At 40.6% G+C, this 13,171-nt stretch overlaps 1 protein-coding gene and 1 pseudogene across 1 annotated transcript; both read left to right on the top strand.

Moving 5' to 3' along the window:
• The first annotated feature begins 1,386 nt into the window (after nucleotides 1–1,386).
• Nucleotides 1,387–4,017, top strand: LOC134325603 (E3 ubiquitin-protein ligase TRIM39-like; annotated as a pseudogene).
• Nucleotides 4,018–6,371: 2,354 nt separating this feature from the next.
• LOC134325604 (E3 ubiquitin-protein ligase TRIM39-like) lies at nucleotides 6,372–12,506 on the top strand. Its single transcript, XM_063007854.1, has 7 exons — nucleotides 6,372–6,463; nucleotides 6,544–7,081; nucleotides 7,367–7,462; nucleotides 7,552–7,785; nucleotides 11,117–11,279; nucleotides 11,431–11,457; nucleotides 11,959–12,506. The coding sequence occupies exons 1-7, from the start codon at nucleotides 6,372–6,374 to the stop codon at nucleotides 12,504–12,506; spliced, it is 1,698 nt and encodes a 565-aa protein (XP_062863924.1).
• Nucleotides 12,507–13,171: the final 665 nt, after the last annotated feature.

The following is a 13,171-nucleotide window of genomic DNA, read 5'->3' on the forward strand; positions in this document are numbered from 1 at the left end:
CAAGTCACTTTGGATAAGTCTGTACCGCTCCAGCTTTTTAAGCTGGATGATTTCCGCTGGTGAACAGCAATCTTCAAGTCTGACCACAGATTCTCAATTGGATTGAGTTCTGGGCTTTGATGAGGCCATTCCAACACATTTAAATGTTTTGCCTTAAACCACTCGAGTGTTGCTTTTGCAGTATGCTTAGGGTCATTGTCCTGCTGAAAGGTAAACCTACGTCCCAGTCTCAAATCACTGGCAGACTGAAACAGGTTTTGCTCAAGAATATCCCTGTATTTAGCACCATCCATCTTTCCCTCGATTCTGACCAGTTTCCCAGTCCCTGCTGCTGAGAAACATCCCCACAGCATGATACTGCCACCACCATGTTTCACTGTGGGAATGGTGTTCTTGGGGTGATAAGATGTGTTGGGTTTGTGCCAGACATAGCATTTTCCTTGGTGGCCAAAAAGTTAAATTTTAGTCTCATCTGACCAGAGCACCTTTCCCCATACATTTGGGGAGTCTTTCACATGCTTTTTGGCAAACTCAAAACGCTCTTTCCTATTTTTATCTTTAAGTAATGGCTTTTTTCTGGCCACCCTTCCATAAAGCCCAGCTCTGTGGAGTGTACGGCTTATTGTGGTCCTATGGACAGATACTCCAGTCTCTGCTGTGGAGCTCCTTCAAGGGTTACCTGTGGTCTCTGTGCTGCCTCTCTGATTATTGCCATCCTTGCCCGGTCTGTGAGTTGTGGTGGACGGCCCCCTCTTGTCAGATTTGTTGTGGTACCATGTTCTTTCCATTTGATGATGATGGATTTGATTGTGCTTCGGGGGATCATCAAAGATTTGGAAAAATTTTTATAACCCAACCCTGACTTGTACTTCTCAACAACTTTATCCCTGACTTGTGTGGAGAGCTCCTTGATCTTCATGGTTTTGTTTGGTTAGTGGTGCCTCTTGCTTAGTGGTATTGCAGCCTCTAGGTCCTTTCCGAAAAGGTGTATATATACTGACAGATCATGTGACACTTAGATTGCACACAGGTGAACTTTATTTCACTAATTATGTGACTTCTGAAGGTAATTGGTTGCACCAGAACTTTTTAGGGGCTTCATAGCAAAGGGGGTGAATACATTTTTACAAAATACAAATTTTTATATTTATTTTTTTTTTCTCATTTCACATCACCAACTTAAATTACTTTGTGCAGATCTATTACATAAAATTCAGATTAAATAGACATTTAAATTAGGCTGTAATTTAACAAAAGAGGTAAAAACTCAAGGGGGGGTGAATACTTTTAAAAGGCACTGTAAATATATGTAGTTTCTGCTGAATGTTGAGGTACATGTCTTCAGTTACACAGTTTTAAAAAGTGTATAAATGATCTTATACTTCTTTTATTTTTCTTTTAAATCTGTCTGAAGATCAGTTCCAGTGTTCCATCTGTCTGGATGTGTTTACTGATCCAGTTACGACTCCATGTGGACACAACTTCTGCAGGAGCTGCCTTACACAATACTGGGATAAGAGTCCACAATGTTACTGTCCATTATGTAAAGAGAAATTCACCAAGAGACCTGAACTCAAGATCAATACAACACTGAGGGAGGTTGCTGATCACATCTAGAAACCTGAGGTTCTTTGTGATGTCTGCACTGGAGAGAAGCAGAAAGCTCTGAGATCATGTCTGGATTGTGGTGTGACTTTCTGTAAGTCTCATTTAGAGCCTCACATTAATGTCCCAAAATATAAGAAACACAAACTCATAAATCCTGTGAAGAACCTGGAGGACTACATATGTCAGAAACATGAGAAACCTTTAGAACAGTTCTGTAGAGACGATCAGATCTGTGTCTGTCAGTTCTGCACTTTAGATGATCACAAGAACCACAACATTATTCCTATAGAGGAGGAGATTAATAATAAGAAGGTAAGAAACACTAGTAAAATAGTGTAAATCAGTCTTTATGAAACACAAGGAAGCAATTGAACATTTACTATTATCTCCTCAGACTCAGCTGGGTCAGACACAGACGGAGATGCAGCAGATGATCCAGGATCGACTGAAGAAGATTGAAGAGATCAACCACTCAGTAGAGCTCAGCAAAGTGAGTAAATATAATGTAGTACACTTTAACAAAAAAACATTAAAATAAATAATTATTAAAATAAAATTCTTCTTCCTCCAGAAAAACACAGAGAAAGAAAAATCTGACAGCATTAAAACCTTCACTGATCTGATTCACTCCATTGAGAAGAGTCAGACTGAGATGCTGAAGATGATGGAAGAGAAGCAGAAAGTCGTAGAGAATCAGGCTGAACGATTCATTAAAGATCTGGAGCAGGAAATCACTGAACTACAGAGGAGAGAAACTGAACTGCAGAAACTTCTGAACACTGAGGAACATCTCAACCTTCTACAGGTCAGTGTTCCTCTATCTGCTCAGTGTTCTTCTATCTGTCAGTGTTCCTCTGTCAGTGTTCCTCTATCTGCTCAGTGTTCCTCTATCTGTCAGTGTTCCTCTATCTGTCAGTGTTCCTCTATCTGCTCAGTGTTCCTCTATCTGTCAGTGTTCCTCTATCTGTCAGTGTTCCTCTATCTGCTCAGTGTTCCTCTATCTGTCAGTGTTCCTCTATCTGTCAGTGTTCCTCTATCTGCTCAGTGTTCTTCTATCTGTCAGTGTTCCTCTATCTGCTTAATGCTGCTGCAGAACATCACTGAACATCTTTTACTATAGTGAGAACTTTCTCCTCTTTCCTGACCTGCTGTAGGTTTATCCAACAATCTGCAGCCCTCCAACCACCAAGAACTGGACCGATATTAGTATCAACACTGATCCAGATGTGGAGACTCTGAGAACATCTCTCTCTCAGCTTCAGAAAACTCTGGATGAGATGTTGAGAGAAACAGGTGAGAAGTTTCATGTTCCAGTGTTTAGACGTTGGTGGACAGTAAATGTAGTTCATGTCTTAAATGTTAAAGCTTTAGTAGATTCTGTGTTTACATTAAAATCACATCTTTATAATCATATCAATGATTTTGTTGTAAACATTCTCCACAGAACTGAAGAGGATTCAGCAGTATGCAGGTACAGAGCAGCTTCTGTTCTTCTCTTTAATCATTCATTCATTTTCACTAACCACTTCATCCTGGTCAGGGTCACAGTGGCTAAACAGGAGCAAACATTCACCAGGGTACCAATCCATCACGGGGCAACACACACTTACACATTCACTCACTCACACACCATGGAAGATTGTAATAGCCAATGCACCTTCTTCATGTGTTTTTTGGAAGATGAGAGGTCTTTACAATTCCAAAAGGAGAACATACCAAATGCCTTACAGACAGTGATCATGATTAAAAGAATGAACCCACTTTGATACAAATACAGTGTGATATAATAAATGATTTATTAATGATCTCACATACTGTGTGTTTATTTCAGTGGACGTGACTCTGGATCCTGATACAGCAAATCCTTATCTCGTTCTGTCTGATGATGAAAAACAAGTAACATGTGGAAACACAAAACAGAATCTCCCCGACACCCCAAAAAGATTCTCCAGATACTGCCTTGTACTGGGAAAGCAGAGTTTCTCCTCAGGTAGATTTTACTTTGAGGTGCAGGTCAGTGGGAAGACCGAGTGGAATTTAGGAGTCGCCAGAGAGTCTGTAAACAGGAAAGATGAGATTATACTGAGACCTCAGGATGGATTCTGGGCTGTGTTTCTGAGGAACAGGGATGAGTATAAAGCTTGTGCTGATCCCTCTGTCCTCCTCTCTCTGAAAGAGAAACCTCAGAAGGTCGGAGTGTTTGTGGATTATGAGGAGGGTCTGGTCTCGTTTTATGATGTGGAGAACAGGGTTCATATCTACTCTTATACTGGTCAGATGTTCACTGAGCAACTCTATCCATACTTCAGTCCTGGTAATAATGATGGAGGTAAAAACTCAGCACCACTCATCATCAATCCTGTAATAAAGATTCAGTCAATTTTACTAATTGATGAATGGGAAGATTGAATACATATACTCATTTACATTTATTACATTTATTTGCCCATGGTTTTAGAATGTAGTGAATCTAAAGTAAGACAGTTGTAATCATTCATAAATCAGAAAGAGAGAATAGTGTATTAATAAACTCATCAGCTTGTTCTGTATCATCAGGATAATAAATAAAGAATAATGAAGGACGCTTGATTACCTTTAAAGAAAACTAAAAACATTAAAAATGCTAAAAGGTTTAATATGTGATTATTGCTGAGTACCTCAACATTACATGGAATCAGATTTTCCAATTGCTACAGAAATGACCAGTGTAAAGAAAATTATAATGATGTTCCATTTAATATGGTTTCATTCATTTCTTGATGTTAAAACATAAACATTCATTGGGTCAACATAAATGCTTGTGGGCTTTTTTTTATTTACAGTACTAAAAAAACTGGTAAATAAAGGAGACGTTGGGGGATGTTTTACTTCTTTTTTCTAAATGTAACAAAAAGAAAATGCTAAATGAAATCATTGTGTATTTAAATTTGTTTTGTTCTTTTTACTGTTTTAGAAATCAGTTATTATTGATTAATCGTTGATTTTGGAGTATTTGTAATTCTTGGGATTAAGACTAGGTGATATGTGGATATAAACCATATAAGAGTATACATGTATCTGTGGTTATAGATTCTGTTTTAGTGTTTATACTGTAACCTGAGAGTAAATGTTGCTTCTTATTTCACTGTAACTGCACATAGCTGATTTATAGCATTTCCTTGTGCTACAGAAGATAAAACCTGACAGAGAAACGTGAGATTTTACTTGTAAATGACAATAAATAATAAAGAGTTTGTACTGAAAATGGCTCACCAGCTTTGTTGTGTAACAACTTTGGAATAAATTGACACATCACTTAAAAATGAGTTCTTCTCATCCAGCATCAGCACCTGACCTAGCTGCAAAGTGAAATGAGGAAGTACTTGGCAACCCAATATTAATGTACATGGATTTGAAACAGGATTTCCAACAAGCTCATGGTCAGGTGTCCACATACTTTTAGCCATATGAGTAACAAAATATATTGACCATAAACTTTAGTGATGCAAACCTGATACATGAGGTGTAGATTTCTTACATTACTGATGAGTCTGGTGTAGTCTGAGATCTGCTTTCTAAAGTAACACTAATGTAGTAACTTGTGACGTTCACTTTTATTTTGAATCATTTGTTGTCAATGATTTTTCTCTTTTTATTCCTTTTCCCTGAAGCAGTAAAATAAAACCATTCCCTGATCATCATGATTCCTTGTGTATTATGATAAAACCTTTATGAAGAGAAGTGTCCAGTATATGTGAGATTATAACAGAGACAGGAGAAGCAACTCTTCGGTGGTTTCCAAATAAAAAAACAACAACACTGCAACCGTTCTTTCAAAAACAAGACGTGACAAGTTTTTGGTTCGTGGTTTAAGAAGACAAGGATCAATCCTGACCAACTTAAAAGTATTTTGTTGGGGGGGGGGGGGGGGGGGTGTTAGTGCCAATGACATGGGTAACTTGAACATCTGAGAAGGTGCCAAAAATTCTGGGGGGTACAAACTTGTTCTGAAGTGAGATAAGCCTTCATGTAAATCACCTATTTTTCAGGTAGGTGGGTAACAGATGACCACCACAAGCAAAGAGAAGTAGACGGGAGAGCAGAGACGATTCGGTTCAGTGTAAGTTACCCATCACATACTTATTTTTTCTACTGTACCAACTATTTTAAAAACTTGAATAACAATTACAAAAAACCTGTAGTCTGTAAATTCTGCCATCTTGCCACTTTGTTTTTTCATCATTAAAAAGTTATTGGTTGTTTTGTGTGGCAGTCACTACGTAGCTGTAATGAAATGTTGAAAATATTTTGACTGGTACAGTTTAGTACACATTTTAAGTCCTAGATTAATCTAAAACTTCTGAAACTATTCATGTAAAAATGTTTTAATGCTTTAATAATGCCTAATCATGTCATTAACATGTACACACTAGAGTGGTTTGTTGATAGGGGATTTTCCTGCCCAGTGTTCGCTCCGTTCTAGTGCTTTGTGTGCACTGTTATGTTTTTAGTTTCTGTTCCCCGTCTCCACCCCTCGTGGGGGATTTCCTCCCAATCATTGTATACACCTGTTTCTGTAATTAGTGATTAAGTTTGATTGTGTGTGTACAGGTTTGTCGTTTCCAAACCATATACTGTACATATTCAAAGCATTTCGTAAACATGTGATTGTTCCTGGGTTAGGGTTTTCTAGATAGAGCCTAATCCTCTTATCCTGCCTTTGTTTATATTGTTTAGTTTGATTTTTACACTTTTTTGTTTCCTTGTTGTCTGATTAACTGAAAATGCTTTTGGATTTTGCCTTAAATAAAGAGTTTGTCAAACGTATGCATGTGGCCAGCCTGCTTCATCAACCCACCATCACACTGACTATACAGTAATATATAAATGAATGAATTCTATTTATCCATGTTCCTTCATCATTTTTTTATATTTTACATATTGTTCGTTCAGCAGTTTCCTGTCTGAACATCAGTTCCAGTGTTCCATCTGTCTGGATGTGTTTACTGATCCAGTCACGATTCCATGTGGACACAACTTCTGCAACAGTTGCCTTACAAAATGCTGGAATCTGAGTCCACAATGTCACTGTCCATTATGTAAAGAAAAATTCACCAAGAGACCTGAACTCAAGATCAATACAACACTGAGAGAGGTTGCTGATCACTTCAGGATGAAAAGTCAAGTTGATAAACCTGCAGTTCTTTGTGATTCCTGCACTGGAGAGAAGCAGAAAGCTCTGAGATCATGTCTGGATTGTGGTCTGACATTTTGTAAGTTGCATCTAGAGCCTCGTCATAATGTTCTAAAACTTAGAAAACACAAACTCATAAATCCTGTGAAGAACCTGGAGGACTACATATGTCAGAAACATGAGAAACCTTTCGAACGGTTCTGTAGAGACGATCAGACGAGCGTGTGTCAGATCTGCTGTTTGGATGATCACAAAAACCACAACATTATTTCTATAGAGAAGGAGACTGGAGAGAAGAAGGTAAGTCGTACTGATTCATGTCTTGCTTTCTTCAGTGCCCAGCAGTGTTGGTACAGTGTTGGTACAGGCAATACGCCTACCTCAGTTACAAACCAGTCCACAAACCAGCTGAATGGAGTTAATCTGACTTGTCATTTTGTAACTAGCTATACAATCATATATTTTATTTGGTAAAAGCCAAAGAACTTTGTAAACTTGTTTAGTCTCTGTGAAGTCATGGTATTGATTTGGTCTTCTGTAATGACTCTATGAAACCCATTGTCTTTTAACCTTTTTATCCCTAAGACTCAACTGGGTAAAACGCTTACAGAGGTGCAGCAGATGATCAAGGATCACCTGAAGAGGATTCAAGAGATCAGACAGTCAGTAGAGTTTAACAAAGTGAGTAAAACATAAACTCGTTCCTTCTTCTAACACCAAACATATCTCCACTGTTCTGTTATAAAAGTTAAAATTTCCTTTTTATTTAGAAAACCACACAGAAAGAGAAAACAGACCATAATAAAGTCTTCACAGATCTGATTCGCTCCATTAAGTCGAGTCAGGCTGAACTACGGGAGGTGATGGAGAAGCAGCAGACAGCTATAGAGAACCAGGCTGAACGATTTATCAAAGATCTGCAGCAGGAAATCACTGAACTAAAGAGGAGAGAAACTAAACTGCAGCAGCTTCTGAACACTGAGGAACATCTCAACCTTCTACAGGTCAGTGTTCCTCTATCTGTCAGTGTTCCTCTATCTCAGAGTCAGAGTCAGAGAGTCAGAGAGGTTTTATTGTCATTTCAGCTACATACAAGTACATATTGAAACGAAACAGCGTTCCTCTAGGATCACAGTGTAACACGGTACAAAAAGTGCAAGACGATACAAAAACAGTGTAAATACAACAATAAATACTAAAAATCCTATAATAAATAACTACAAAATATATTCCTAATTATCCCTAATCTAAACAAGTAATTAGAAGACAGGACTAAAGACAAGTGTTAGTACATGATGGTGAATAGATGGTACAATGGTTCATGAGGTAGTGACATGTTGTACATTAGCAGCGTAAAATTGGCAATGCCAATAAGGTGCCTAAAAAGTAAATAAGGTGCAAAAATACAAGTAAGGTGCAGAAATTACTTGTCCAGTTCCAGGAGGTGTGCAAAAAATGCAAGTAACATAGTCAATACAGTTCAGTGTGTGGCAGCAGAAAATTTCCAGAGGAAATTGTTACAGTACTGAGTTTAGGAGTCTGATTGCTTGTGGGATAAAACTGTTACACAGTCTGGTTGTGTTGGTCCGGATGCTGCGGTGTCGTCTCCCAGACGGGAGCAGAGTAAAAAGTCCATGTGATGGATGGGTTGGATCGTCCACAATGCTTAGAGCTTTGCGGATGCAGCGGGTGTTAAAAATGTCCGTGAGAGATGGAAGAGCGACCCCGATGATCTTTTCAGCTGTCCTCACTACTCGCTGGAGAGTCCTGCGGTCCGACGCAGTACAATTTCCGAACCAGACAGTGATGCAGCCGCTCAGGATGCTCTCGATTGTTCCTCTGTAGAACGTGGTGAGAATGGGGGGTGGCAGATGAGCTTTCCTCAGTCTTCTCAAAAAGTAGAGACGCTGCTGGGCTTTCTTGCTTATAGAACTGGTGTTGAGGGTCCAGGTGAGATTCTCTTCCAGATGAACACCGAGAAATTTGGTGCTCTTGACGATCTCAACAGAGGAGCCGTCGATGTGCAGTGGGGAGTGGTCCCTCAGTGTCTTTCTAAAGTCAATGACCATCTCTTTGGTTTTATCCACGTTCAGAGACAGGTTGTTGACTTGGCACCAGTCCGTTAGATGTTGTATCTCCTCTCTGTACGCTGACTCATCGTTGTTGCTGATGAGTCCCACCACAGTTGTGTCGTCTGCAAACTTAACGATGGAATTCGAGCTGTGCATTGCTGTACAGTCGTGCGTAAGCAGAGTAAACAGCAGTGGACTGAGCACACAGCCTTGGGGAGCGCCGGTGCTCAGTGTGGTGGTGCTGGAGGTGTTCTTACCGATCCGGACGGACTGAGGTCTCTCAGTCAAGAAATCCAGGATCCAGTTGCAGAGAGAGGTGTTCAGGCCCAGCGTGCTCAGCTTTCCAATTAGATGCTGAGGAATGATGGTGTTGAATGCTGAGCTAAAGTCTATGAACAGCATCCTGACGTAAGTGTTCTTTCTGTCCAGGTGTGTAGAAGCCAGGTGAAGTGTAGTGGATATGGCGTCGTCCGTTGAACGGTTAGGACGGTACGCAAACTGCAGTGGGTCCATGGTGGGAGGCAGTAGGGTCTTAATATGCCTCATGACTAGTTTCTCGAAGCACTTCATGATGATAGGCGTGAGTGCTACGGGACGATAGTCGTTGAAGCATGACACAGATGACTTCTTTGGCACGGGTAAGATGGTGGTCGTCTTGAGGCATGTTGGAACGATGGTGCTGCTCAGGGAGATGTTGAAGATGTCAGTGAATACATCTGCCAGCTGGTCTGCACATCCTTTGAGCACTCGGCCAGGAATGTTGTCTGGTCCAGAAGCTTTCCGTGGGTTGACTCTGTGCAGAGTTCTCCTCACGTCCGCTGTGGTGAGACGAAGCACCTGGTCATCACAAGGTTGGGTCTGGAAGTGATGGTTCTAGTGGTAGTGACGTCCTCAATGCATTTGCTGATGTAGCAGGTCACTGAAGTCGTGTACTCCTCTAGATCAGTGTAATCGCTGTATGTTGCAGCCTCCCTAAACATGTCCCAGTCAGTGCACTCAAAACAGTCCTGAAGAGCAGAGATGGATCCTTCTGGCCAGGTTTTCACCTGTTTCTGTACAGGTCTGGAGCGCCTGACGAGTGCTCTGTATGTTGGAATTAGCATTACAGAGATGTGGTCTGAGTATCCGAGGTGGGGGCGGGGCTCCGCCCGGTATGCACCGGCAATGTTCGTGTAAACATTATCCAGCGTGTTCGCTCCTCTCGTAGCAAAGTCCACATGCTGATGGAATTTAGGGAGAACAGACTTGAGATTTGCATGATTAAAATCCCCAGCGATAATAAACAGTCCGTCTGGATGAATGTTCTGCAGTTCGCTGATGGCTCTGTAAAGTTCGCTCAATGCTTCCTTCGCGTTCGTGCTGGGCGGAAGATACACCGCGACAATAAGCACGCTGGTGAATTCCCGTGGTAAATAAAAAGGTCTGCATCTAACAATAGCAAATTCCACCATCGGAGAACAGTACGCCACAACAAGCACAGAGTCCTTGCACCATTCGGTGTTAATGTAAACACAAACGCCTCCTCCTCGTGTTTTACCGGACTGAGCTGCATTTCTATCGGCGCGATACGATGCTAGCCCGTCTAGCTGAATGGCACTGTCTGGAATGTTGTCGCTAAGCCATGTTTCAGTGAAAATTAAAACACAACAGTCCCTGTACTCACATTGGGTAGTTCGCTGAAGTCTGATACAGTCCAGTTTATTCTCCAGAGAGCATGCATTTGCGAGGAATAACGATGGTAGAGCCGGCCGGCTTGGGTTAGCTTTTAGCCTAGCACGGACCCCGGCTCGCTTTCCACGCTTCTGCTTCCTCGAGCACCGCTTGCGGCGCCCCCTCCCCCGGTCACCTGCTTCAGGTAACACCGAGGACTGCAGGCCTGGTTCGCGAAGTAGGCAGAGTTCATGCAGAGTTCGCTGCAGATCATCTTGCAGGTTGGTTTCTGACTGTTTTCTCAATTGTAGCAGTGTCTGGCGGTTGTAAACTAAGTCAAAAGTGGTTTCCATACGTTTATAAACAAAACTGTCCTAAACAAACTTACAAACTTTTCTTGAAAACAACAAAAAAACACAATTTTTCGACCCCAGAGCGGCCGCTGCGTGTTAACGCGCCGCCATCTTGGATAATCTGACATCTGTCATTCCTCTATCTGTCAGTGTTCCTCTATCTGCTCAGTGTTCCTCTATCTGCTCAATGCTGCTGCAGAACAACACTGAACATCCTTCACTATACTGAGAACTTTCTCCTCTTTCCTGACCTGCTGTAGGTTTATCCAACAATCTGCAGCCCTCCAACCAACAAGAACTGGACCGATATTAGTATCAACACTGATCCAGATGTGGAGACTCTGAGAACATCTCTCTCTCAGCTTCAGAAAACTCTGGACGAGAAACTCAATGAAACTCTGGAAGAGAAGTTGAGAGAAACAGGTGAGCAGTTTCATGTTCCAGTGTTTAGACGTTGGTGGACAGTAAATGTAGTTCATGTCTTAAATGTTAAAGCTTTAGTAGATTCTGTGTTTACATTAAAATCACATCTTTATAATCATATCAATGATTTTGTTGTAAACATTCTCCACAGAACTGAAGAGGATTCAGCAGTATGCAGGTACAGAGCAGCTTCTGTTCTTCTCTTTAATCATTCATTCATTTTCACTAACCACTTCATCCTGGTCAGGGTCACAGTGGCTAAACAGGAGCAAACATTCACCAGGGTACCAATCCATCACGGGGCATCACACACTCACACATTCACTCACTCACACACCATGGAAGATTGTAATAGCCAATGCACCTTCTGCATGTTTTTGGAATATGAGATGCCTTTACAATACTAAAAGGAGAACATACAAAATGCCTTACAGACAGTGATCATGATTAAAAGCAACAGAATGATCCCACTTTATCATCTGCATTATCATACAAATCTCACCAGATCTTTCCTGGAAAATAATTTTCACATATTAAACTATACAAGATCTTTATTCACAGAAATATTTATCACCATTCATCTTCAACCTGATATTTAACTAATCTGCTCACACATTTATTTCAGTATGATACAGTAAATAAATTATTAATGATCTCACATACTGTGTGTTTATTTCAGTGGACGTGACTCTGGATCCTGATACAGCAAATCCTTATCTCGTTCTGTCTGATGATGGAAAACAAGTAAAACATGGAAACACAAAGCAGAATCTCCCCGACACCCCAAAAAGATTCACTTATCATCCCATAATTCTGGGAAAGCAGAGTTTGTCCTCAGGTAGATTTTACTATGAGGTGCAGGTCAGTGGGAAGACCGAGTGGGATTTAGGAGTCGCCGGAGAGTCTGTAAACAGGAATGATAAGTTTACACTGAGACCTCAGGATGGATTCTGGGCTGTGTTTCTGAGGAACAGGGATGAATATAAAGCTTGTGCTGGTTCCTCTGTCCTCCTCTCTCTGAAAGAGAAACCTCAGAAGGTCGGAGTGTTTGTGGATTATGAGGAGGGTCTGGTCTCGTTTTATGATGTGGAGAAAAGGGTTCATATCTACTCTTATACTGGTCAGACGTTCACTGAGCAACTCTATCCATACTTCTGTCCTTTTGAGAAAGATGGAGGTAGAAATGCAGCACCACTCATCATCACTGCTGTAATAAAGACTGAATAAAATTAATTAATCAATAAATTATAAGACTAAATATACTTGTCATGACAAACACAAACCTTAATGTTACATCATGAAGTCCATTATTTTTTTTAACAGAGGTGTAAAGTAATTTAGTAAATAAACTTTGTTATTGTACATTAATTAATCTGTGTAATTAAACTGCTTCTTTTACTCCAATAAATGTTCATCAATCTTCGTTATCTCATAAATAAATAAACAATTGTTTACTTCATTGTGTTTGATTATAAAAATGGAGTGAAGCTGCTCACTCTCACTGCTGCACACAAAGACAAACAGGACGATGCTGCACTGGACGATCTCACTGACCAGTCAGTCCTAATAAGTGAAGCTTCTAGTGCAAAAGTTAGAATATCAGTATTTTACTGTTAGTGCATTAAATCCTCATAGTCATATTGTTACTCGAGCAAACGCGGCTGGAGTGTCTGTCTTAAGCTGGTGCAGGATGTTGTGAGCAAAATAAAGAAGAACGATTTCCACAGAACGGCTTACACCCAAGCTTTAGAGAAAGAGCTGAAACTGTAATATGACTAGAGCAGTATAAAGGGAGGCCCACAGTCCTGTTCTTTGTTCTTCTGCTGATATTCTGCTGTAGGAACCCACGATGGTGCTTATAAATTCTTCAATCCAGTCAACTGTAATCTGCT

Source organism: Trichomycterus rosablanca, chromosome 13 (genome assembly GCF_030014385.1).
Source record: "Trichomycterus rosablanca isolate fTriRos1 chromosome 13, fTriRos1.hap1, whole genome shotgun sequence".
NCBI lineage: Eukaryota > Metazoa > Chordata > Actinopteri > Siluriformes > Trichomycteridae > Trichomycterus > Trichomycterus rosablanca.